Source organism: Pisolithus orientalis (genome assembly GCF_024613125.1).
Source record: "Pisolithus orientalis strain OTSU chromosome Unknown F5J12scaffold_5, whole genome shotgun sequence".
NCBI classification, from domain to species: domain Eukaryota; kingdom Fungi; phylum Basidiomycota; class Agaricomycetes; order Boletales; family Pisolithaceae; genus Pisolithus; species Pisolithus orientalis.
In genome coordinates, this window is record NW_026260786.1 from 278,159 (window position 1) to 304,795 (window position 26,637).

At 49.0% G+C, this 26,637-nt stretch overlaps 3 protein-coding genes across 3 annotated transcripts; all 3 read left to right on the plus strand.

Moving 5' to 3' along the window:
• Positions 1 to 866: 866 nt before the first annotated feature.
• On the plus strand, positions 867 to 7,187 carry F5J12DRAFT_964336 (ABC protein; the record flags this gene model as incomplete). The annotated part of the gene is made up of 35 exons (XM_051749978.1): positions 867 to 937; positions 1,006 to 1,057; positions 1,118 to 1,540; positions 1,596 to 1,775; positions 1,852 to 1,992; positions 2,043 to 2,079; positions 2,198 to 2,250; positions 2,304 to 2,448; positions 2,499 to 2,549; positions 2,601 to 2,667; positions 2,726 to 2,843; positions 2,907 to 3,108; positions 3,166 to 3,326; positions 3,382 to 3,495; positions 3,549 to 3,662; positions 3,716 to 3,827; positions 3,879 to 4,283; positions 4,339 to 4,462; positions 4,512 to 4,592; positions 4,647 to 4,749; positions 4,807 to 4,849; positions 4,992 to 5,102; positions 5,161 to 5,244; positions 5,300 to 5,508; positions 5,566 to 5,638; positions 5,694 to 5,746; positions 5,808 to 5,832; positions 5,879 to 6,080; positions 6,135 to 6,215; positions 6,270 to 6,333; positions 6,393 to 6,408; positions 6,463 to 6,718; positions 6,790 to 6,875; positions 6,955 to 7,016; positions 7,095 to 7,187. Coding segments are annotated over 35 exons (4,212 nt in total), but the record flags the coding sequence as incomplete, so codon positions are not given.
• Positions 7,188 to 9,178: 1,991 nt separating this feature from the next.
• On the plus strand, positions 9,179 to 13,189 carry F5J12DRAFT_442276 (uncharacterized protein). Its single transcript, XM_051739435.1, has 6 exons — positions 9,179 to 9,769; positions 9,821 to 11,389; positions 11,458 to 11,613; positions 11,665 to 11,984; positions 12,057 to 12,162; positions 12,330 to 13,189. Exons 1-6 carry the CDS (start codon positions 9,367 to 9,369, stop codon positions 13,058 to 13,060), a joined length of 3,285 nt encoding a protein of 1,094 aa, XP_051602940.1. The 5' UTR covers positions 9,179 to 9,366; the 3' UTR covers positions 13,061 to 13,189.
• Positions 13,082 to 13,647, plus strand: F5J12DRAFT_809421 (uncharacterized protein). Its single transcript, XM_051744739.1, has one exon. The coding sequence runs from the start codon at positions 13,370 to 13,372 to the stop codon at positions 13,577 to 13,579; it is 210 nt and encodes a 69-aa protein (XP_051602941.1). The 5' UTR covers positions 13,082 to 13,369; the 3' UTR covers positions 13,580 to 13,647.
• The last annotated feature ends 12,990 nt before the right edge of the window (positions 13,648 to 26,637 follow it).

Sequence of the window (26,637 nt, forward strand, 5' to 3'; positions counted from 1 at the left end):
GCCTTCGCCTCTGAACAAGTATGTACAGTCACTTGCGAAAGGCATCATTGCGGTGGATGTACATATTACGAGTATCCCGCCTCTGCTGAATCATTTGCGACGACTCATCAACGTTTGCCGTTCTAAATCTAATCGAATTACTACATACGTCAGACTCACTAATTAGTAATACCCTGGCCTCCATACTAGATCCGAAGGCTCCGGATTCGGAATCGTGCAGTACTGTTCGCCTCCAACTACATCCGTGTCTTGTTCTTTTTGCTTGGGACTCTGCGCTCTATCAGTCGAGGGAGACCTACAACGCCAGCAGCGTTCTCTGACTGGGTGCACGAGATAGGGTGTGATACTATTTGTCCTCGAACTGGTTCCAGTCGATTTGATCCCTGCCATCGTTGGTAAGTCCTTCACGTGTCTTGCCAGCGCTGTTCCGTGATGTGTCTCCGTATAAATTCGAAGGCGCCATTATACACCTGGTCGTTTATCCTCGAACTGGTTCCAGTCGATTTGATCCCTGCCATCGTTGGTAAGTCCTTCACGTGTCTTGCCAGCGCTTCTCCGTGATGTGTCTCCGTATAAATTCGAAGGCGCCATTGTATACCTGGTCGTTTATCCTCGAACTGGTTCCAGTCGATTTGATCCCTGCCATCGTTGGTAAGTCCTTCACGTGTCTTGCCAGCGCTTCTCCGTGATGTGTCTCCGTATAAATTCGAAGGCGCCATTGTACACCTGGTCCACATACCAGAGATACAAGTTTCTCCCGGTCGCATCAAGGTCGACTGACAATGCCGGATTCACTACATAATCCGTCCGAAACCAGTGTACCTGAGAAAGAGGAGGGACCCCCCGCTGATATGACCATCGTCCCCCAATCCCTGCGTCTCCGACTAGATACTGGTAATGAGTACGTTAAATATCGTCAGAAGTTCTGGCAGCTATGGTGCGACCTCCCACTCATCCGCGTCCGACAAGCAGATCAAATGATACTTATTTGTCTTGCTCATGTAGGTTACCCGGGAACCCACCCCCTCCTCCACCCCCTTCCTTGGAGGATGCCCAAGTGGGTGAACCAGTTGCGGTGGTAGTCATCTATTGCCTGACACAGGCATTCTCCCCGTAGTTAATACCCCTCGCAAACGCTTCCATATACTCTCAGCTCACCTACTCGTGGATGACAAACGTGATTGCACTTGGCTACCAGCGTACCCTCCAAGCATCAGATTTGTACAAGCTGGACTTGTCGCGGCAGGTTGGCCCACTGGCGGAAAAGCTCGAAGCTGCGTGGAGAAGGCGTGTTAAGGCAGCAGCTGATTGGAATACTAAATTAGATCGGGGCGAAATGCACCCTTCTATCGTGAAACGGCTGAAATGGGCTATCCGTGCGATTCCATCGGAGAGGGGACCTCGAAAACGTACTTATTCGGAGCGTCGTGCTGAATTGGAACAGCACTGGAGGGAGGTGGGAGGGAAGCAACATGCAAGTCTTGCATGGGCTCTTAATGATGTGTTTGGCTGGTCTTTTTGGCCCGGCGGAGTTTTCAAGGTATGCCAGCTCAAATACCTTTCTTTCTGGACGATAAACGATCATCCGCGAACAGGTAGTCGGAGATGTGGCTCAGTTAATGGGGCCCCTCGTCCTCAAAGCCATTATATCGTTCGCTGAGCAACGCTCAGCTGCGCATTCAGCTGGTGAACCGCTTCCTAATGTTGGTCGCGGTATCGGAATGGCGATAGGATTGTGGGCCCTAACGATTGTGACTAGTGTGTGCACCAATCAGGTGAAACACCGTGCATTCATTGCGTTACCATCGAAGTGACCATTCTTTTGCAACGTTGCTCGTTGCTTACTCTCAGTTCTTTTGGCACTCCATGGAAACGGGCATCCTTGCGCGTGCTGTTCTTATTGCTTGCATCTATGAGCGTGGTGTCAAGCTGACTGGAAAGGAGAGAGTGAAACTTACGAATGCCACCTTGGTCAACCATATTTCCACAGATGTGAGCGACCATTATTTCGGAAAATTAACGAGGTATGGATTCCTTCGTAGGTGAGCAGGATAGATGCATGTGCACAGTGGTTTGTGAGTCTTTTGCCATTCTTCGTCGAAGACATACATATACATATACATTTGCGATTTAGCATGCGGGTGAGCTTGCAAGCAATGCAACTTTTCTGTATCTTGATACTTATGACCTGTCGCAGCTTGGACGGCACCAATTCAAGTGGCTGTCTGTCTGATTATACTCTTGGTGGAAGTATGTCGTACCCATGCATTCATCCGCTGATTCCCTGATCCTCCTGCTGTTAGCTAGGACCGTCCGCTTTGGCGGGTTTCTCTATGTTCATTCTTATCATTCCCATTCAAAAGCGGTTGATGGCACTACAACGCCGGATCCGTCAGCGGTCTGTGGTGTGGACAGAGCAAAGGACCAAGGTATTACTGGAGATTTTAGGTGCGTACCGATCTCACTCCGGAAGGATACGTTGCTAACGGGAGATTCAGGGGCGATGCGCGTTATTAAGTATTTCTCCTACGAGATGCCTTATTTGCACAGTGAGTATATGGGTTGTTTGCGTGCAGTCCTACCGTAACTCTATGTTGCAGAGCTGTCTGGTTTGCGCAAGAAGGAGTTGCACGAGGTCTGCAAAATCCAATTCCTGACAAGTGCAAGGTACGTCTTGAGTACCCCTTCCTTAACTGCGCGGATTATATGTGCCTGTTGTATCCAGTTTTGCATTGGGAACGTCTTTACCGATTCTCGGAACGACGCTGGCTTTCGTCACGTACACGCTCACGTCGCACAACTTCAATACGGCAGTTATATTTTCCAGTTTAATCTTGTTTCAAGTAAGCTATCCTCAGTGTAAGATGTTTCATGCTCACAAACTTGTCGCCTCCCGTGGTTTTCAGCTCCTCCGTCAACCAATGATGTACATGCCCCGCGCCCTTGCCGCAATACCAGATGCTGCCTCTGCTCTCGAACGGCTATCAGATGTTTTCCGCGCGGAACTCATTAAAGGCGAGACGATGGTAATCGATAAGTCTCAAGAAGAAGCAATCCTTATCCGCGATGCGACGTTCGAGTGGGAGTCGTCTGAGAAGATTGACCTGAGTATTCCCGATTTCTCGTCCAGGGGTGGAAGAGGCGGAGCACGTGGTGGAAGAGGAGGGCGCGGCGGTGGGCGTGGGGGCCACAAGGGTGGTCACGCGAAGACCGGCAAGAAGGACGAGTTACGTAAAGACACGCCCGTATTCAAGGTGCAAGGTGTCAACTTAACCATTCCTCGTGGTCGTCTGGTCGCCGTCGTGGGTCCTGTTGGCAGCGGGAAGGTACGCCAGGTCTCGTACATCGTGCTGCAGCAGCTAAATGAATCGATCTGTACAGTCGAGTCTTCTACAAGGTATTATAGGCGAGATACGGAAAGTGTCTGGCCATGTCTCGGTCGGTGGTAGGGTGGCATATTGCTCTCAGACAGCTTGGATCCAGAACGCCACGCTGGTATGTGTGTTTTTCCCTCCCTCCGATGGACCACTAAATGGACACCGATCCAGAGGGAAAACGTGTTGTTCGGACAACCTTTTGATGAAGAGAGATACTGGCGTGTGATTGAGTTGTCGTGTTTTCTCCCTGATCTAGCATTACTGCCGGATGGCGACTTGACGGAGGTAGCTTGAATGTTTTGCGACTTGTTATTTGCTTAGCTTACAGATCTTCACAGATCGGAGAAAGGGGCATTAATTTGAGCGGCGGACAAAAGCAACGTGTTAATATCGCAAGGGCACTGTACTTCAATCCTGAAATCGTCATTTTTGATGATCCACTTTCCGCTGGTCTGTCTTCGTTCCCCGTGATAGCTGAAACTACTCATAGCCCTGTCGTAGTTGATGCTCATGTTGGCAAGTCTCTTTTTGAAGGCGCCATCCTTGGGTCACTCCGCAATCGTGGGATTACTGTTCTTTTGGTCACACATGCCATCCACTTTCTCTCTCAGGTCGACTACATATATACAATGAAGGATGGGATGATCGTTGAGAGCGGGACGTTCGGCGAGCTGCTTGAACAAGATGGAGAATTCGCAAGGTTGGCCCGAGAGTACGGCGGTCATACTGAGGACGCGAAAGAGGACAGTGAGGAAGATGAAGCTGTTCCGCAACATAAGAACGTGACAATCGAGGATGTGAAACTCAAATCTGCCAAAGCACGTGAACGGGCGGAGGGGAAGGGAAGGGTCGAAGGCCATTTGATGGTCAAGGAACAGCGTAATACAGGATCTGTATCTCTTAAAGGTGCGTCGGGCGATTACTTCGAGCTGTGTCGGGACACTCACACCCCTTCCTTAAGTGTACTGGGCATACCTGGCTGCTGGGCGTGGCGCTGTTATGCTACCGCTCATTATAACGTTCATGGTCTTGATGCAAGTAAGCCAGATTATGAACTCGTACACTCTCGTTTGGTGGGAATCGAAGTGAGTCGATCATCTGTCCGTTTGGGATACAGTGTTCATGTTTGGACAGTACTTGGGACCGTCCCAACTCATTTTATCAAATCCTATACGGGTGCCTCGGTGTCGGACAAGCGTTGCTCACTTTCATCCTGTGGGTGTTTGACTTATCCCTGGTCATCGACACTTAATACGATTGTCCATACAGAGGTGCAAGCGTAGACTTCATGAGTTATTTTGTCTCCCAGAACCTACATCAGCAGTCCATTAAGAAGGTGTTCCATGCGCCCATGGCGTTTTTTGACACCACTGTAAATTTTCCTGGTTACTCGGGAAGCATATGAATTAATTGACTATGCTTTTCTCAGCCGGCAGGCAGAATTCTGGGCGTGTTTGGAAAAGATGTGGACAGTGAGTGGTTCGTTGCTCTCACCACGAAAGGATACTAAGAGGAGTGCAGCGATGGATAACCAGCTAGCTTGTGAGTTAATGAACATAGCCATCTCGTTTATTAGCTTAACTCGCGTTTCCAGTCTCGATCAGGTTGCGTAAGACAAATGTCCACATTCATCTGGCCCTGCATCTGATTTCGCAACAGTTTGCCTTACGATGTCTATAGTCATGGGGGCTGTTATTATTGTTTCCATTCTGGAACCATATTTCCGTGAGCTTGCCGCACGTTCCACCACTTTTTTTACTGAGCCGGATGTCGCATTTGATAGTCATCGCTGTAGTGTTTCTAGTTCTAGGTTACAGCTACTTCGTCGGGTTTTATCGCGCTAGTGCCCGAGAGGTCAAGCGATTAGGTATTCGACTTCTCAAATTTCTGAATCTGCTAAAAACTCAGAAATGCTTTGCTAGATTCGATGCTCCGCTCCTTGCTATATGCTCATTTCTCGGAAACGTTCACCGGCCTTCCTACCATACGTAGTTATGGAGAGATGAAGAGATTCGTCGGGGCTAATAGATATTACGTTGATCTGGAGGATAGGAGCTTGTACCCGGTTATCGCAAACCAGAGGTGGCTTGCTGTCAGGCTTGAATTCATGGGCGCGATGCTTACGTTCCTCGTGAGTAGTAGTAGTCACCTCTTCGTCTTTTCGTTCTTATGGGTATACTTTACGCAGATCGCTTTGCTTGCGGTCACCGATGTGTCTGGCATTAACGCTGCACAGATCGGCCTGGCATTGACCTATACCAGTGAGTGCGCTCTCCAATGGATTCTGTTCGTCGGGCATACGTATTTTCCGTGTAGTGATGCTGTCGCAAATGCTCTCCTTCGTGACTCGGCAGACGGCGGACGTCGAGGTAAGGGTGTTTCGTGTGATCGTGCTTGCGTCCGTGATCTTTGACACGCACTTTGAAAAAGAACAACTTGAATTCGGTCGAGAGGAGTAAGGTTCTGTTACTTGCAGTGACTCCTGTTGACCAATCGGACAGTGGTACAATACACCAAGGAGGAAACTGTTCCTCAAGAGGCTCCCCACGAGAAACCCGATGCTAAGCCCCCAGCTGACTGGCCTCGCAAAGGTGCCATCGAATTCAAGAATGTGCAGATGAGCTATAGGCCTGGACTGCCGAACGTCCTCCATGGGATCTCGCTTTCTATTCAAGGAGGCGAGAAGATCGGTATAGTTGGAAGGTGCGCGAGTCCGTACAGAGGTACCTATGATAGGATGGAACTAACGGTATATAGGACGGGCGCAGGGAAGTCGTCTTTGATGCTGGTACTGTACAGAATCGTGGAGTTGTCGGGTGGATCTGTCATTCTGGACGGGTAATATTCCCTTTTAGGGGATAGGTCCGATGTGTTCACGTGTTTTGTTTGTAGCATCGATATATCGACTTTGGGATTGAAGGATCTTCGTACCAAGATATCTATCATACCGCAGGATGTGCGTCTTCGGGGCTGCTTGCAGTGATGATGATGATGACTGATAGCTAGCATATCCAGCCTCTTCTTTTCAGTGGTATGTATGCGCCCGATGTGATGTGTGTCGGTTGGCCATGACCTCTGAACGCAGGTACAATCCGGTCAAACTTGGATCCTTTCAATCTATACGACGATGCCAAGTTATGGGATGCACTTTACAGGTCGTGCCTTGTCGACCAACCGTCTGTTAAAGACGAGCGCGGCGAAGAGACGCACACCAACAGGTATACGCTGGACACCGTGATCGAGAGCGAAGGAGCCAACTTGAGCGTTGGCGAGCGGTCGTTGCTCAGTCTTGCGCGCGCACTTGTGAAGGATTGTAAGGTTGTCGTTCTCGACGAAGCTACGTGAGTTTCAAATGACTCCTTTCTTTTGTTTGTTTTTCGTATCACGAGTGTTGGGTTGATCTGTTATGCAGTGCATCTGTCGACCTGGAGACGGATAACAAGATCCAGCGAACTATCACGACCGAGTTCCGAGATCGTACCTTGCTTTGCATCGCGCGTGCGTATCTCCGTCAGTAATAGTGTGTGGGGTTGCACTTACAATATTATTATTATTGCGGCGTTGCGCGATTTCGCAGACCGATTACGTACGATTATTTCTTACGACCGCGTTCTCGTTATGGACGCTGGTAAAGTTGCTGTGGGTTTACATTTTATCTCTGTGTTCCGTGTTTTCCGTGCTTGCCTTGACGGCGACGAATCTTTCTTTTCGTCACAGGAATTTGATACGCCCTATAGTCTATACCAGAAGGAGGGAGGGTTGTTCCGAGGGATGTGTGAGAGGAGTAATATCACGTTGAAAGATATCGAGACGGGTTGATATGTGGTACCTAGTTAGATCCAGAACCGCTATATACTCTCGTCCGACTGGTTTCGCGAAATTTTTCAGTAGTACAAGAATGATCACATGTCGGCCCTTCTACAGGAGCGAGTTCAGTCTTTCAGACCCAAATTTGTCTTACGATGCGGCATGGCAACCACGTTTTTAGTTCCGGTTGGGATCCGGTGTTATTGGGCATAGTCCGCCGGGAACGGAGTTCCAATTATCGCTACGACCACGATTGCCTTTTGCAGGGCTGCAGTCACGCGCACCTCTGGTATCTTGCTATCATTCGCTCGAATTGGCAGCTGGAATGCACCTCGAAGGACATGCCAGTGAGAGATATCTGCGGTGATAATGCTAGCTTTCCAATTTGCGTATGTCCTTTACTCCGGGATCTCTTGGATCTTGGGTATCTTGTGTGTGCCATGTTTTTGACATATTTGTACACATTGTAGCGATTCAAGGGGTTCAACTCAATCTGTGAGTCTCGGTTATGCCAACGACACGCAGGCGGGCATGAGCCATGCATTGCACTGCCAGCTTGTGGAGTGTCTCTTGGAGCGCAATCGTATGATTAAGAACCAACGTTGAAACGCATTTTCCCTGCCACTTGATATATGATAGTTGGTACACATATTGCAAGTCGAGATCGACTTCTCCCGAAAGACGCGGGGAAGGCGTCTGGAAGCCTTCGTGTGGCGAGTGTACAGGTTACATGGAAATAGATATTGATAGACTACGATTTATGAGTACTCGCATGCCGACATCGTGTGTATGTGTTGGAATAATCGGGTTCGGATATGGTGCCAGGGACGGAAGAACGAGCTCGCCGCGGGTCTGTAACAGGCAACCACGGGCCATCAAAGTAGACACGTGGGCCATACATGAAACAAGGGTGATGGCACTGCCTTTTGGCCATACATGCGTCGGATGCCTAAGCCACCTGACGGGCGGAGAGCTTGGCTGGCGCCTATTGGTGGGGGAAGACAGGGAGGCCGACGATGGAAAGTTAGTGATAGGATTGCGGATTGATCCTATTCTTTTTGACGTACGATAAGGATTTGTTAGCCGGGGAGGGCGGAGTCGCAGGCGCCAATCGATCCGTGTGTTCGGGTCGGGTCGGTCTAGTGTGCGTGGATTGATATCTAGTGTGTACCGCGATCTAGGCCCGATCGAGGGGGGGAGGGAGGGAAGGCGCGTGTGAGGGTGCGTGCGTGCGCCTAGATGATATGAGGCTGCGCTGGACATGCGGCGTGTCGATGGTGCGGATCAAAGGAACGATGAGGAGCGTCGCTGGTGGTGAGGGGGTCCAGATGGGCGTTGAATGAATATCGGAGAGTGAGATAAAGGGGAGAGAGGAGAGTGTGCTGATCGATCACTCCCATGAAGGTGCAGCACGTGTGTTCGGTGCGTTGATCTGAGGTGTTTCTGGGCTTTGGGACTATGAAGGACGGACATGATAGTTGAGGAGGATGGCGGTCCCGAGACGACTGAGCTGATCGAGATCTGATGTTGCATTGCACGTGGAGTCAGTGAGTGGCCTGGACTCCGTGGGTAGAGGGCTGGCCGCTGCTTTGATACTTATCAACCTCGATTCCAACTTGGCTCGCAAACTGTTCCTTGTCCTTCAGTCTTTCTCTCTCCTTCTTTCGCATTTCTTCCCACTGTCTGGATCGGATCTGGGATTTGTTTGGTGCTGTTTGTCTCAGATTGCATCGTGGCGTGGATTGGATTGGATTGGATTGGATTGGATTGGATCGGGAGATTACACTACACTTCTCCATTTTCATCCAAACGCGTGCACTGACCACCTGAGGACTCCTCCGTTCGCCGTCCTCCCCGTCGCTGTCTCTGCTGTCGTCGCCATCGTCGTCGCCGTTCTCGACGATGTCCTCGTCCCACCAGCAACGCCATCCACACCACCAGCACCAGCAACAGCAGCAGCAACACGTGTCATCCCACAGCGACTTCCGACTGCCACCGCTCAAGTCGCTCAACTTCCAGTACAAATCACAGCCCCAGGACCAGGAGTATCAGCTCAACCAGGACACCCCCGTCAACGGAGCACCAGCTCCTTATCCTTACCGCTACGAACACGACCCCGCAGCTTCATGGCCAAACTCTGTCGGCCAGCCTGTCCCTCGCCAAGCACCGGTTGCAGCACCAGATGCCGCCCAGTCTGCTCGCACGTATCCAAATGCATCTTATCACCAAAAACACAGGGCCCCTCCTCCGCCTTCTTCCTTCCCCCACCCGTATCCTCCCCCTTCCTACCAGCAGCCATCTCACACCCCCTCCGCGTCCAACTCCACCTCCTACACGTCCTACAACACTCCCCCGTCCTACCCCTCCAGCACAACCTCCCCTACCTACTCGAACACTACCAGCCCAACGTACCCCACTTATGCCTCCCACCAGTACAGCACACCCACATCTGCTTATCCTCCCCCGCCCTCTCCGACACCGACACCGACACAGCCAGTACACACCCACTCCCCGGCTCACTATGTCCCTGCCTACCCGTTTGAAGACGCCAGGTCAGTACAGCCCCATCCACCGCCTGACCCACGGTATGCATTTCCGTCTATCTTTACACCACTCACTTACGCGTGATTCGTAAGTGATGCGCGCCCACCCGTCACTCAGCCAGAGCCAAGACAACGATATCCACACCCACATGCAGATGCGCGCACCCCAGACGTCGTTCGACAACCATATGCACCTCCGTCTGCACCCGCAGACCCTCGCTCAACATATTCCTCCGATGTCCGACCGTATCCTTCCCAGCACGACTCCCGTCCAGTATACCACCACCACATGGATGCATCTCGTCCTGGCGCGGCGTACACGCAGCCTCAGCCCGCGCCCGCTCCCCGCACTTCTTACGTCCAAGAGACCCCTCCACGACACACATATACCCAAGATCCTCGGCCACCACAATATCCTCCAGAGAGTCGCGCCGCTCCAGGAACAGGTACGTACCCAGACACTGGTGCACCGTCGTATACCACGGCCGACCAGGGCCGCCCCTCGTATATCCCGAGTGAGGCTCAGAGACCCGGGCCGTCATATGCCCCTCCTGAACAGCACCGCATCACTTCTTACGGTGCTGGCGAGCAACGGACATCATATACCGATGTGCGGGCCCCCACCTATGCTGCCAAGCCCCCCGACAACGGCAGCGCCCAGTACAAGCGGTGGCAGACCAGCATACGCTTCCGATCCCGGTCCTGTCGCGATAACTGCTCCTCCTCCCACGGCGGCTCCCCCTGCCCGTCCACCTGCAGTACCACACTCCGCGATGCATTATCCACCCTCGCACATACTGGCATACGCCGTTGCTCCATCAGCTGGCGAATCCCACGATGCAGGGCGTGCCGCAGGAATGCCGCCCTCGCCCGCTGCACACGGGCATGCGCACTCACATGCATACGGCCCTCCGCAAGTTCCCAGCACTCACCCTTCCCATTCCTCAGCACCCCCGCCGCACCCCCATCCGCAAAGTCATCCACATCTACAACCGCCCGTTTCTGGTTCTGCTCACCCTTCGTCCGCTCATCCACCTAGTTCCCAGCCTCCACACCAACAGCAGCAGCAGCAGCCTCCGCCACAGACTCAACCGCCCTCGCACCCACAGGTGGCACCACCATCCATGCACCCTCATGCACCTCCCCACCCCCAACCACAGCCGACGGTGCCCATGGTAGAACCACCACGCCCAGCCTACGTTTCCCCTGCAGATACGATGCATTCGAGACCGACGCGTTACGTGCATGGGCACGGTCATTCGATCGGGAGCCACGTGCCACCTTCTGGGTCAACTCACGCGGGACAAGTTGTAGATCAGGGTTTGGCAACGCCACAGGGTCAAGCGCAAGCGTATGCACCACCAGTCGCGAGCGTCGAGGACCGTGAACGTGCCGAACGCGAACGAGCGAGGGAACGCGACAGAGAACGCGCGATACGGGAGAGGGAGGAGCAGCGGGAGCGAGAACGCGAGCGGGAGGAACAGAAGGAACGGGAACAGAGGGAGCGGGAAAAGGCACGTGAGGCCGCGGAGAAGGTGCGTGAGATGGAGATGCAGCAACAACGAGAGAGGGAGGAGAAAGCGAGAGATACCGAGAAGGAGCAGGTGATGTTAGAGGTGTTGGAACACTGCAAGGTTCTGTACGACTTTGCCTGTCGATACGGTACGTGTTCTGCCTCCTCCACATCGTCATACGTACGTTTTGACGAGTGGGCTGACCTGCCCATTCAGCACAACTGCAATCGTCTTCCCCACATGTGCAGCCCGCGCCCCAGGAACTCGAAGAAATGAGCCGTCGAGCATCAGAGGTATTCCGTCTTCTCGAGTGTCTCAGGTCTCCCTCGGGTCTGGTTTCGTCGACACCGACATCCACGACGCTGACCGGCGGTGAGTATTCTCTCGTCGATACTCGTACGCCACGCCCTTAATTCTTCATAGGTGCTGGTCCATCCTCTGCGTCTATGGACGCCGATACCCGCCCACCCAAGCGACCTTGGGAGGAGACCCAATCTCAACAGCAAGCGACCCACTCTGGCTCGTTCCCGTCTGCTCCTGCAGGCAACATATCGGGGCCATCGACGAGTGCTGAGCAGACGGCAGCAGAGAAAGACATGGAATTAATTCGCACAAAACGCGCGATGACGACGAACCTTGCAGCAACAGCCGCTGGTGGTAGTGGAGGCGGAGGTTCGATCGGAGGTGGGACACCCATGGGATCTGGGAACTCTGCATCGAAAAACAAATATCGAAAGCGAAGCGTAAGTCGAGCATCGGTTTGTTGGCCTGTGTTCATGGTCTGAGTGCGAGCTGAATTGGGAATATTCCTGTAGCGCGCTACGCCTCCCGGCAAGTGTCATTCGTGTAATATCAGGGAGACACCCGAGTGGCGACGTGGTCCGGATGGGGCGCGGACCCTTTGTAATGCATGTGGCCTACGTGAGTGTCGTCTTCTCTTCTCATTTGTCCGTCTTTTCTCCGTCTTCGTTCTACTGTTCGGCTCCGTATGCTCTTTCATTTGAGGTCGCATGTGTTTCCCCGCGCCCGCGCCTTTTCCCTAGGTGCCGACTTGCCTGCGACTCATAGATCTGACTGTATAACACCAGACTATGCGAAACTCGTTCGGAAGCGCGAGAAGGCAGCCGCTGAGGGTGGCGGTGGTAGTGGCATGCAGATAGATATTGATATGTTGCGAGCGAGCGCGCGCGCAGTCGAAAACGACAAATCTCGACCGTCGGGGAGCAGTAGTACTTCTGGTGGAGGAAATGGTGGTGCCTCAGGATCCGACACGACCGGGATGACGGCGGTACATACAGGCTCGTTTCAGATTATGAACGTTACGATGACTTCAACCTCGGACAACAATCCGTCATCGTCCACGTCCACGACACAGACGCAAACATCGACTCCAACACATGCTTCTTCCTCTGTTCAGCACTCTTCTCCGTCGCATCAACCACGAACCACTGCATCTGGGGCTCCTCCGTCGCAACAACAACAACAACATCAGCCGTCCCAGCCGACGACGCACACGCATACGCCCCAAATCTCCCATACGCCAGTACCTCACTCTGCTGCACACGCGATCGGTCTCCCACCGTCATCATCCCATGCACTGCCATCTCCACATGGACAGCACTCCTCCCCGCACGTGCACCATCCCCAAGTTCCATCACAGCAACATGGCCATGCTCATGGTCGGGTGCACAACCCTCGGCATGCGACATGGCCTACTGCGAAGGGGTATCCTCCGCCGGATATGGTACAGCAGCAGCATCCACACCAGTCGTTCATGCGGACGTCGCATTCGGTGTCTAGTGGTGCTTCTCCACCTTAGGGTTGGATCGTAGTTGAGGATAAAAAAATCGGGGACGGGGAAATTTTAAATCCTCCCTCCTCAGTGAGCAAAAGTAACAAAGGGTTTCGCTCTTGAAAATATCCAATTCTTTCGCCCTTCTTCCTGCTCTTTTTTGTGGTCGTCTTTGTGCGATCAATGATGCACGTTACGTTTCCCCAATCATTTCAAATAATGTCGACGTCCTCTCACCCACTCAATAGTACTCATTCGTATACATATGGACCCTCATAGCAACTTCAACCTTTTCCCCCCCCTTTTTTCGCGTTTCAATGTCGTTCGGTACATAAGATGTACAAGTTATATCACACCCACCACCTGCTCGTAATACTTTCATGCTCCCTCCCTCATGCCTCCGCCTCTTTTTCCCTCGTCACTGGTTCAAACCCTCAGGACTTGGTACCAACAAGTTCTCGGTTCATTCGGTTCCTGATTTCTTTCTCTTTTTCGGTCGACTTCATGCTAACCTACACATTTATAGCTTGTATTTCCCTTACATAATACCCTCTTTCTTTTTTTAGGCGCTTGTCTGTATCCTCAATGATCCGCTAGTTTAAAAACAAACCAGCCAGGCTTGGCTAAGATCTAGATACTGTACTGTGTGAAACCGAAGTTTGTCTTTTGGGCTTCCACGATTGCACAGTGCGAGGTCTGGATGACGTGGGGTAGCTCGACATCCACGGCCTCGCATTGTGAGTTCGACGTCGAGTGCCCCCCATCATGCATCATGGACGACTCACCGGTAAATCCGCCGTCACCAAATCGGAAATGTTAGTATGTATCCCATGTGTGTGAGTAGGCGCAGATGCAGAATCTGTTCGCACCCAAAGGACTCTATCATTGGAGATCGAGAATGATGGCGATTCCATCGGCGCAAAAGGTACGTCTGACTAGTAGGACACGTGTTGTTGCTTGCCAAGTTCGAACACACAGGCAGGCTCACCGCTCACCATGATGCATCCGCTCGAACAACGAACAGCCACGAACAGTGCCAACGACGAACGACGCGATAATTAAACATTTACGTTACTGGCCAGTGTGTGTGGACCCCTGCGGGTTGGTTGGCAGTCATATTAGTGCTGGTCGATCACACGACGGTCCTTGTAAACGATTCACATGTGGTGGCCAATACGAAACGTTTTTTCTGAAAGGTACTGGTTTTCATCCGACGGAGGCCCAGCGGGCGTGTGTGCCTTGTCTTAATACCATCCACCGGCTTCGACATCTCTAGGCTGACACCAAAACAATACATATGTACACGACACGTGGTGCAAGTGCAAGTCAACCCATCCCCTGCCCGCTCCCATGATGCAGACCGTATCGCCATCTCCATTATAAATTGCCAAGTAGCGTGCGTGGGCCTGCAGGGAGGCAGCGTTATTGGCAAACGATCATCTTCCCGATCGTTATTTCGAGGCTTAAATGAACTCATAGTACCTGCTGCACAGCACGGCCCGCGCATAACATGACTATGATATGACGATCGACTCATGGATGCGGTAAGTAGCGCAATATTATCCACCGTGCATTGTGACACGCGTATCCAACGATGGCAGTCCAAGTTTCTGAACCTTGCTCATTTATTCTAAATTTTCATTTCAGCCTCTCACGTTATTCGCAGAGGGCTCGTATCGAATGGTCCGTCGCCTGAATTTGCCCGTCCGCCGGCTTGCACCCGTCCGCGGAGTTAATCGACTCCTGGTTGTCGTCGCTCTAACATTATTTGAGCGTGTCGAATCCCGCAGCTGTCATAGACATTTCGAAGTTTAACACGTTTTGGCCGCAGAATGATATGCCACAGACTCATCACTCAAATACACAGAACCAGGAGATTGCATGCGCAAGGACATATGAAAGTCTCTCACTGACCTCGGCCCCCGCGAACATGAAGTTCCGAGGATAAAACATTATTCCGTTTGGGTTCTCGAGCCCACTTAGTATCGGCGGAGTTCTTGAAGCACGTGGCCAGCGATCTACCTGTTCCCTTGCTATGTCGCGGGATGATAGTGGCGCCGCACGCGGCAGGCTGGCCGTCCGTGGAGAGACAATACGTGAATTGATTGGTTGATCATATTATTACACCAAGCTAGCGAAGATAACATGTGGCCCGCCAAAGCAGGACACCTCAATCTGAAGTGAACCAGAGGGAAATTCGTACGTAGAAAGAAAAGATGTGACACAGGTCATGTACTGATTTGAGCTCCTCTCGCACAGAGTCTCAGAGCTCCAAAAGCCGCCACTGCGGTAATGGGCTGCAGGGGCAATGGGAATCTTTAGAGTTGGACAAGTCTTGCTACTTTAGGTCTATCTACCAATGGTGTTATGTAGCTTGGCACCCATCACTGCACCCTTGTAGTGAAGTCCTCCCAGAACAGAAAAACCAATTACTTGAAAGGTACATTTTAGGATTATGTGAGAAGTTTTTTTTATTTATTTAAAAGATATTTGCTTTAAGTGCATGAGGGTCTAGTGACCCTATGTTGCACTATACAAATGCAGCTTTAAGCTAGCCTAGTATGGGCCCCCTGTGGCCCACCTATCCTCACAAGTGAGTGAATGCCCTGATGGCAGGCCATTGCCCCCCCATCAGTCTGCTGTTCCCACTGGCCATTTTAGACACTATGCCTTCTAGTGGGGTAAGCTTAGGACATCTCTAGATGCTAACCTGTATCTATGCTATCTTGGCTACTGTTAGGCAAGCAGATGGAAAGAGGCAACATGTTCTTATGGCTCTGCTGTTTGGAGGCTGTTTTTCAAGGTCACACAACACCCCTGACTTCCTCTTAGGGTGGAGTAGGAGTGGGTTGGGCTGTGGAGTACAGTGGTCAAAGTCTGAAGTGAATCTGACCACTGGGTGGTGAAATATTCAATGAACAGTGAGCAGAGGGGTATGGAGGAAAGTTTTGGAGGCTGAGGTCAGAGTCAGAGTTGGAGGTCAGAGGTCAGAGGTTGGATGAGAGGGTGTTGGGTTCAGCTAGTGCACTGCATGAGCTCAGCCCTCATATTTCAGAGGTGGAGCATACTCAGAGGGAGTGGAGATGAAACTCTGGAGGGAACTGAGAGGGAGTCAAACATGGGGACTTTATTCAATATTTGTACTGATTACATTAGAGTACTATGTGGCCTTATATACAATATAGGTCAAGGGTCATCAAGAAAATAACACTTCACTATTTTTGACTTTTTGTGACTAATGTGACTTTTTGGGAAGGAATCTACTATCATTACCCATGTCCTGCAGGCATGGCTGCACTTTTCTTGCTGATTTTGGTCTTGTTCAAACCACCTAATTCATGGCTTTCAGTAGATACCACATACATTCAAATTGATGGAGGTTCCAAAGAGATATTGTGATTTTTCTCTCAGACAGTGTGCATCACACCAATGGCTCAATATCTCTGAATTTTCAGACATTTTCTAGTCTTCTTGGCTTAGATATATCATCACTTAGTTGTCTCAATAGATTCTGTTCTCTTTTCATTCTTCAAAATGCTGTATATGGTCAAAAAAAAAGTACAGATAGTAGGTTCCTTCCCAAAAAGTCACAAATAGTCACAATAGTCACAAAAAAGTCAAAAAAAAGTCACAAAAAGGTCAAAAATAGTAAAGTGTTAATTTCCTGATGGTGGTGCAGCATAGAATGCAAACCAATAAGCATATAACAGGTTAGCAGTCCCTCTGACACAAGGGATAGAGGGTAGGGACAACAGAGACCTTAACTGAGACAAGGAAACTACTACAATGAGGGAGAGAGGTTAAACACTGAAGGAGTGGAAGAATGGAGAAAAACTGACATGAGGGCAGAACCCTATCTGGAATGCAGGGCCACAAGTCTGACAGCCCACTGGGCTGACCAAGGCCTCAGAGGAGGCACAGATGAAGGTCTGGCCTCCATGTGACCAGCCTGAGGGTGGAGTTGAGCAGAGTTGGTTGGGACATGGACAGGGGACCTTGGAGAGGTGTGGAGATGTGTTGGGAGGGTCAGAGGAGCATAGGAATGTGTCAGAAGAGGGCAGAGTAGGTGTTAGGGGCTTGTGTTGGTGTCATGGTCATGACACTGTTGTTGTGGCACATAATGTAGTTGTGCTTAGTCACAACATATGGGTAGCCTGCATGCCAAATTACCATTACTGATATAGAACCTGATGCAGGCCTGTCAAGTTAATTAAGCTGTGACACATGAACAGGCCTGAGGGTGCAGGGCAACAGTAATATATGAGCAGGCCCATGAGTCAACTGTCACAACTTATGGAATAGGCTGATAGGGATAAGGATAGCACAACATATAGGGGGGGCCTGCAACAAGGGGAGATTACTGGTGAACTGTAAGAATATAGACAGGCCCATTCATGGTACAATGGGTGAAGAGATAATGCATGGGCAGGCTCATGCACAAGGGTTTGAATGATGCCACAACATAAGTGCAGGCCCATTTACTGTCTGGCAGATGGCATTGCAACAAATGGGTGGGCCCATCCATCATATCATGGAAATGCCCAATCATATGCATGGGACTGTCTATCATATGGCAGATGGAGTCATGACAAATAGAGAAGCCCAATGTCATACCATGGATGATGCCACATCATATAGATGGGCCCATGTGTTGCATGGAAAATGAGGTTGAAACAAATGGATGGGCCTGTCAACCATTTCATCAATAATGACTCAATGAATTGACAGGCCCATCCATGGTGTGAATGGCAAGATCACAGCATAAATGTGGGCCCATCTTTCATATGATGGATTGTGCTGCATCAGATGGACAGGCATGTCCAATGGCCCCCTCTGTTATGGAGTGGGTAGTGGTCACACTGCATGTATTGGCCAGCCAATGGTATGATTTCCTGGCTCAAAACATGAAAGCAGGCCCATCTGTCAGAATGCAGATAACATTGTATCATGTGGACAGGCAGGTCATGAATATCATGTTTCAGGTCACATCAAATGAATGGGCCCATCCTCCATTGTATAGCTAATGATGCATCACATGGACAGGCCCATCAATGGTATGATCTGGGAGGCTTTTGGGGCTTTGTAATGGGGTCATTGTGTGGCATACATGCAGCAGATTGTTGGACCAAAAGTCTGAGATCATTGGTATGGGCAGACAATAAGATGAATTGGTATTCAACTTATGGAAACACTGGGCACCTGATGTATTCTCAAGTGTCTGTAAGGAAATCCAAGCTATCAAAGGTCAATGATATTGCACATTTGAATTGTTTCTATTGTCTAGCATCATGGATGTGTCTGCATGACAATTCATCTTTACAATGGTTGTATATGCCCAAGTTGATATATGATGTGATGCAGGTGGCCTTGTTCACAATATTATGAAAGCCAAGATGATGGGGATCCACTTGTTAACAAAACCAGTGCAGATACCAGTCCCAGTGTTCATGGCATCAGTTGGTATGCATCACTGAACCTTTGATATTCAGCTCATTGTCAGGTTAGCCATGTATGTGAGGGGATGCTACTTTCAATCTGCCCACCAGCCACCATGCCCACAATGTTGCCAGAATGGCATTCAGCCACATTGTCACTTGGACCTTCACAATCAATACTCCAAAAATGTTGCAAAGGCATGGGAACTCACTGAATACATTTCCTTCACTTGCCACCTCCATTTCTATTTGTGGGGAACTTTCACAAAATGTCTGAGATGAGTGTTGGGTCTATCCATCAAGCAGGCCATTATCTACCATCCACCAGACATGCCTGAATATATATGGGGTCCAGGCAGTCTTAACTATGGCTTCAGGCTGGTTTTGATGGGTTCTCATGAATTGTGACTGCCCAGACTGCTCCATACAAGGTCCCTTGCTGCTGTTGCCACATTCAACCATCACACAATTGATGACCTGGATCATGTGTTTTGTCATCATCTGGAAAATGAAGCATAGGCATGCATATAAATTTCAATGAATGCCATGTTGCATAGATGAGTCTGTTCATTCATTGTGCCAGCATCTTCTGCATAAATGCATCAGCCCAGCCATAAGTTGTGAAGGATTTGATGTCACATCATCAGGCCTGCCCAAGTGTTATGAAAGCACATGCCATCCATATGATGAGCTTTCCCACTCAATTCTACTTGGTCAACATGGCTTGCTAGTGGCCCTCCATGTATTTGACAGAATCCACCAAATCAATGTTGGGCCCCCATAGGTTGTGCTGCATCTGACATCCCATTGTTGGGCCCATACATGACCTATGAGAGCATCCACAACATAGCCCATGGGCCTCCTCATCTGTTTCAACAGGTTCAACATTTCTTCAACAGGCCTGTTGATACCTTGCCCTGGCACCTGTGATATAGTGTGTGGCACTGCCCATCCATTTTGATGTGCTCAGCAATCCATGCATGGGCCCATCCATGGGTTGTGACAGTGTCCAGCATTTTACTGACCAGTGTGAGTCAAAGTGAGGAAAGCTGGTGAAAACCAACCAAATCCAACACAAAAGACAAGTAGAAGTGAGTGGTGGTTTGCCTCTGTGGAACCTGGAGGGCAGAAAAACCTGATGTAGAGGGGGGACTTCAAGTAGAGTGTTCCTGGTGCAAGTCATTGATGAGTTACACAGGAGAAGACAAGTGAGTGATGACTGGACAGGGGATGCTGAACAGAGTGAAGGTGTTCAGCCAAAAGGACTTCTGGAATGATGGACTTTGATAAAATGTGCTCCTGGCACAAGTCAACAATGAGTTATGCAGGAGTGGAGGAATAACTAAGTGTATGTGCTGACTAAGTGTGGGGATAAAGCTTCAGATAAATGATGGAGGTAGATAGACCCTGTTATGCCTGCATTGTGAGTCAAAGTGTGGTTCAGTGGTGAAAACCAACCAAAACCAAAACAAAAGACAAAAAGAGTGAGTGGTGGTGTGCCTATGTGGTACCTAGATGGTAGAACCTTTGACCTGGGTGGGTTTTTGCAAGCTACAACACTCAAGGACGAGTGCTGAGGGTTGGGGGTGCTCCTGACAAAGAGGGAGCGAGAATGCGATAGAAAGCGATAGGGTAGACTGCTGTCAGCCTACAGAAGGATGGATAATGACTTAATTTGATGCTCTAAGCTGCACTGAGCTCAGGGAGGGCCTGGAGTGAAGTATATTGATGATAGACAAGGATAAGTGAAGTAGATGATAGTTAGACCCTTAATAAAGTCTCAACTATCAAAGCTGCTGAATGAATTACTGAGTGATGATAAAATGTGAGCAAGACAGGCTCTCTGATGTCTTTTTTTTTTTTTTGCTATCTAAGTACAGTGATTTATATACAGTACAGGGGTGTTGCCCTTGGAAAACAAGGTGCAAACACTTGGTAAGTGATTGGTAACTGATGAGTAAGGAATGTAAGTGATGGGTAATCATCTTGGAAAGCATTGGTAAGGATTAGCAAGCCAAAAGGCAAAGAATCAGTAAGCAAAGTCAAAAGATTGGTAAGTATTGGCAATAGGTGAGTCAGAGACAGTCAGAATGTCAAAGTATGAGTCAAGTAATGTCAGGAACTGGGAAAGCACACTGGAATCACATTAGGGGGAGGCTGTGCATGTCACATCTCAAAGAGATTGCTTCTAGGCCAAGGTGGGATGACAGAGAGGCAGTGCTGATCTGATGCCAATATAGTACATCCAAAAGTGGACAGGGTGAGTGAGATGTCAACAGGGGTCAAGCTTTGGGGGTCTGTGGGGTGACAGGAGCATAGGGGATTGCAACTTTCCCCCCCAAACCATCCTCTCAGTGAAGCAAATAAAAACTTCATGAATGAGGCTCTGTTGGAAGAGAGGATGAAGGGGGAGTGTCTTCTGCCATATCTTGCAACAAGGAGGCAAGATGTGCATCATACTTGTCATGGATGTGATCAGGGAGAGTGGAGAACAGTAGATTATACTGTAGCTGTCACAATCTTGGAAGAATGATGGATGAGACTGGTACAAAGACATTGCAGGGAGCAGGGAGGAAGGATCCATATGCTTCTTGGACTGGAGAGACTGAAATGACCACATAAGACCTTTCCAAGTGAATGACAGACCTGAGGCAACCAAAGAACATACTCCTAGAGGTCATACTGACAAAAAGAACACACTGTCCAAGCTGGATGGGCTGAGAGGGCACAGATGAGGGTAGGATGTACCAGGATGCTTCAGGATGGAAGCTGGTAGGAATTCCTGGCAGATATATGTAGCCATGGTCCCTAGCAAAGGGGACAAGTGAAATGATTGATGTGGAGGTGGCCATATCAGAAGAATTTAGTGAAATGAGCATCTTTTGGAGGGAGTGCTGTAGAAATGTGTGGAGTGTGCAAATCCTTTCCAATTTTGGAAGGTAAGATTGCATGGCCAAGCACTACAAGCGAGTGTGGGAATGGTCTTGGTATCTGCAGAAATGGTGGAGATATGTCAAAAACCAGAATGCTGTACATGGGTGCTTAAGAATTTTAACCAGTGCTTAACTTGCTCCCTTTCTTTTTCTTTGGCACTGATGACTTGTTCTTGTGTGAGGGATGACTGTTGACATTTCTGGCTGTCCTTCTTTGCATGAGGGCTATGGTCTTCATCTCCATTCATCAGCTGTATCCATGTCCACCTCACCAAACACCTTTGGTGTGTGACAACACATAAAAACTAACTTGCTTTCTGTTTGCTTCTGCAATTGAGAAGCACCCCTCTACCCTCAATCAAATCCACCACTCTACAGGCAGCCACTAGGCTTTAATAGATTGCCTCCCCAGAGTTACCTTCTATGCTGACAGGTTTCTTTTGAGAAATAAATCCTCCCTCAGCCTTCATTGTCACTACCTGTAAAAGTGTCTAACCCACAGATGTTGAAGCCTCCAGTCCCTCCTCATCCTAATCCCCTTGGGCTTGGTAGGAATTCCCCTTTGCCACCCATCCCCCTAGGAAGACTCAGTCCTTCAGTTACTGCAACCAACCCCCAGTTATCTTATCTGTCCCATTTTAGGGATTCAGAAATTGCACTTATTTCAGAAGAAGAAGATGATCAGAAGTCTGAGACTTCTTTTGGATCAGTCCTCAAAGAAGAACAAGCATGTAATCAAGAAGAAATGTCCATGATGATTGGTCATGGAGATTTGGTTCCTGAAATGCCCCCAAGGACCATTTCAGAAGAGGAACTGAGACAGAGGTTGGAAGAACAAAGAGTTGCTATGGTGGAGGAGCTCTGCCAGGCTATGCATGCCACTACAAGTGACCTGTTCCCAACAGGTACACCTACTGACTCAGCTTTGTGAGATTGGTATCATAGGAACTTCAGAAAGGCTGTACCCCCAGAGCCATCCATTGGTGGTGGCAGTAAGGGAAAAGCCAGAGTGGATGAAGATGATGACTACTTGAGCTGCCCACCCAATGGAGGTCAGGAGTTTAATGTTGGGTGTCCCAGAGAATATGATGGAAGCCATAACAGGCTCCAGACCTGGATCACACAGGTCAAAGGGTATCTGAACCTTAACAGACATGTCTATAACATGGAGTCCCTCAAGATGTTGTTTGCACTCATGTACATGACCAAAGGTGTGGCTGTCTCCTTCGCTGAAAACTACCAAAATGAAAATTGGATGTTGGATGGTACCATCTACTATACCAACACCTTTCAAAGGTTCATTGAAAGGCTCAAAGCAATGTTTGAATCCAGCGACCAAACAGCCCTTGCTATCTTGCACCTGTCCAAGAACTTGAAGCATACATTGCTGAGTTCACCAGACTTGTAAACAAGGCTCAGCTGAAAGAAGAATCACATGAAGCAGGGATCTTCTTTGGAAAAGGATTGAACAAGGAGTACTGCAACTGGGTTCTCAATTCTGGATGTGCCCCTACCATGGTCATTGAGTGGATACAGTGTGCAGGAGAAGCTCGAACTGCAATTGCCACCAAACATATCCTAGAAGGGAAGGAATCTTGGTATGAATGAAAATTCATTCATTACCACAGAGGTTCCTGAGATCCTGATGTGATGGATGTTGACAAACATAAACAGAACATTAGATGCTCCAGTTCAGAAATTAAGTGCTTCAATTGTGGAGCTGATGGTCACATCAAGCATGACTGTAAAGTCAAGGTCAAGACTAAACTATCCAATGTCTGCATCGTTGTAGCCAAAGATGGCACAAAGACCACTCATGTCAGAGATCATGAGGCTAACATGGAGGAATGAAAGTTGTTGGGTTTTTAAAGGGGACTGACAAATCTCCTGCAACAGTCAGTCCCATTTCAGTTCTGTCCACTAAATGTACTTCTATAGATGATGAATCAAATATGTGAATTCATTCTCCTCTTGGGTTGGTCATTTTACCAGACTACAAGGCAGGAATATGGGCCTGCATTGACTCAGGTGCAGAAGTCTCCCTCATCTCAGAGAAAATGGTCCAGAAACTTTGTATCCCGATGTATCAGGTAGAAAAGAAGTTTAAGACAACCTTGTTTACCAGAAAAGATGAAGAATGAGTCACTTGCAAGGTTACCCTGAAGATGGAGATCAAGGATTGACCCATATGAGTCAAGTGTTATGTTGGCCCTCTCATCAGAAAAGAACATGTCCTTCTCGGAATGCCATTCCTCAAGGAGTTCAAGCCAAGAATGAATTGGGAAACCAGTAAGATTACTTGCTGGGATGACGGGTACAAGTATCCTGAAGGAAGTGACTGGTTCATCAAGAAAACCTCTGAGGTACCTTCAGAGGAGGTAAAACAGGACTCGGGTGAAACCCCCAAGGTTAAAATTAACAAAACTACTCTGTCCACAGAACTTGAGGCCGCCTTGGCAGAAGGAAAAGAGGAGGTAAAACTCCTGGAAATATACAAAGAGTTTGCCAATGTGTTTGCTGAAGATGATATACTGCTGCCAGTTCATTGAGCAGGATTAGATCATGAGATTAGACTCCATGAAGACTTCAAGCCAAAGAAAGCAACAGTATACCCTATGTCTCCTGATGAACTTAAAGTGTAAGATGAGTTCCTGGACAAAAACCTGAAGTGTGGCAAGATTCAACCCTTGACTTCACCTCAAGCAGCACCAGTATTCTTTGTTGCGAAGAAGGATGGAAAGAAGTGGCTGATCCAAGACTACTGCTATCTCAACTTGTTCACCATCCCAGATGCACGTCTGCTACCAAATGCACAGGCCTTGTTTGATGAGCTGGTCAAGTCAAAATACTATGCCAAGTTTGACATTCAATGGGGTTTTACTAACCTCAGGGTAAAGGAAGGTGATGAATGGAAAGGAGCATTCATCACACCAAGAGGGCTGTTTGAGCCCACAGTAATGTGCTTTGGCCAGTGTAACTCACTGCCTTCCTTCCAGAGGCATATGGATAAGACCTTTGAATCTCAACAAGGAAAACAAGTTGGTTATATGGATGATGTAGCAATCCATGCCAAGACTAGAGAGGAACTTTGGGAACATGTTCACAAGTTCCTGAAGATCTGTCAATGAGAAGGGTTATGTCTCAAGATCAGCAAATGCTGTTTCAAGGCCAAAGAAATTGAATTCCTTGGAATGGTCATAGGAAAGGGACATATGGAAACTTTGCCAACAAAGACTGACACCATCAGTATGTGGGAAGCCCCTGACAATCTTATGGGACTTTGCAGATTCCTTGGGTTCTGTAACTTCTACTGCAAGTTCATCCCTTCCTTCTCAAGCATCACCTGACCCCTTCATGACCTTACCAAGAAGGGTGTCTCCTACCAGTGGACCCCAGAACATGATGCCACATTTGAAAAGTTAAAGTCTTTGTTATGCTTGTCCCCAGTCCTCACCATTCCTGACTTCTTGAAGCCCTTTGTGCTGTTCACCAATGCTTTGAAACTTGGAATGGGGGCTGTTCTCACCCAATGAGGAGCTGACAATGAGTGGCATCTGTGTTCATACCTCTCACAGTCATTGGTTGGAGCTGAACAGTGCTACCAAGTCTATGATTTGGAAATGCTAGCAGTCATCTGTGCTCTGAAGGCCTTCTGGCCTTATCTCCTCTCTCCCATTGAACCTATGGTGGTCTTTACTGACCACAAGAACTTGGAATACTATCATGAGCCTCAACAGCTCACCCCCTGTCAAGCCCACTGGGCCACCACCATCCAGTCCTATCCTATCTGGTTCTCCTGGCAGGCTGGTTGCCTACAGGTGCCAGCCAACACTCCTTCTCATAAAGGCACCATCAAGGAGCCCACCCCTGTAGCCATGGTCCTTCCTCTGGACCTCTGGCTTTCAGAGGGGGTGGATTCCCATGTTCACCTCATATCACCCTCTTTTTCAATAACAAAGTTACAAAAACAACTGAAAATCAACTGTCTCATGCGAATAGGCCATCTTCCCTCATGGATACAACACTCTCAGAGTAACTCAAAGCTGTATTCTCACCCATCTGAGGAAGAGTCAAAGAAGAAATGGCTGCCTGATGCTCACCCTTTGAGGAATACCAACAAAGGAGTGCAGGGAGTTTATGCAATATCCATGGATCTGTATGAGCACATCAAGAACAATATGTCAAAGGACTCTACAGGTCCAGAACCTAAGGATAACATCATGATTGTGGAAGATGGGACAAAATAGTTCAGAACAACTCATCTGTACATTCCCCCTGAAAACCACTGACATTGTATGTACTCATACCATGACCATGAGTCAGCTGGACATCTGGGACAGAAAGTGATGTTCACAAAGATGTGGAAAGAGGTCTGGTGGGAAGGTATGGGAAAGGACATACAAGCTTATGTTGCAGGATGCCCCATGTGCCAGACCACCAAGGTGGTCACTCATCTGCTGACACCACCTGTCATTCCTCACAACATGCCCAAGACATTGTTTCTGTTCCAACAAATATCTATGGATCTCATCACAGATCTCCCAGTATTGGGAGAAAAAAAATACAACTCTATTCTCATGGTTGTCAATCAGGGGTTGACAAAGGCCACCCTGTTTATCCCATGTCATAAAACAGTTGATTCCATTGGGATCGCCTGGCTCTTCCATCAGTTCATCTATTCCCATTTCGGGGTACCTGAATTGGTAATCTCCAACTGCAGACCACAATTTGCTTCCTCATTCACAAAGGAACTGTGCAAAGCAATAGGGGTGACCCCTAAACTCTCGACAGGCTATCACCCCCAGATCAATGGAGAAAGTGAACAAGTCAACCAAGAAATGGAGGGCTACCTTTGGCTGTACTGTGTGGAGGTGCCAAACTCATGGGCAGCAAAACTTCTGTCTGCAGAGTTCACTCACAATTCTAGAATCCACTCCATGCATCAAATGACTCCATTTTTGCTCCTCTTGGGATATGACCCATCGCCCTATCCAGAGGTACAGTTAACTGCAGTTCCCTCAGTTGATGAAAGATTAGAAAGGCTGGCCAGTAACTGAGATGTCACCATCCTTGCACACAAGAAGGCACAGGAGCTGATGCATTCACGATCACAAGGGTCCTATACACTGCCAAAGGTCAGAGATCATGTTCTCCTGGATACTGGACATCTCTGCATCAAAAACCAGTGTGACAAGATTGTGCCTTGATGCCTCAGACTGTTCAAGGTTACTCAGGT

What these genes read in the sequence shown, in the direction of transcription:
- F5J12DRAFT_442276 (XM_051739435.1), top strand. Translation starts at nt 9,367, where the DNA reads ATGCCGCCCAGTCTGCTCGCACGTATCCAAATGCATCTTATCACCAAA. An exon ending in CATCCACCGCCTGACCCACG is followed by an intron (nt 9,770 to 9,820) that starts GTATGCATTTCC and finishes GTGATTCGTAAG; the next exon opens with TGATGCGCGCCCACCCGTCA. An exon ending in ACAAATATCGAAAGCGAAGC is followed by an intron (nt 11,985 to 12,056) that starts GTAAGTCGAGCA and finishes ATATTCCTGTAG; the next exon opens with CGCGCTACGCCTCCCGGCAA.
- F5J12DRAFT_809421 (XM_051744739.1), top strand. Translation starts at nt 13,370, where the DNA reads ATGTACAAGTTATATCACACCCACCACCTGCTCGTAATACTTTCATGC.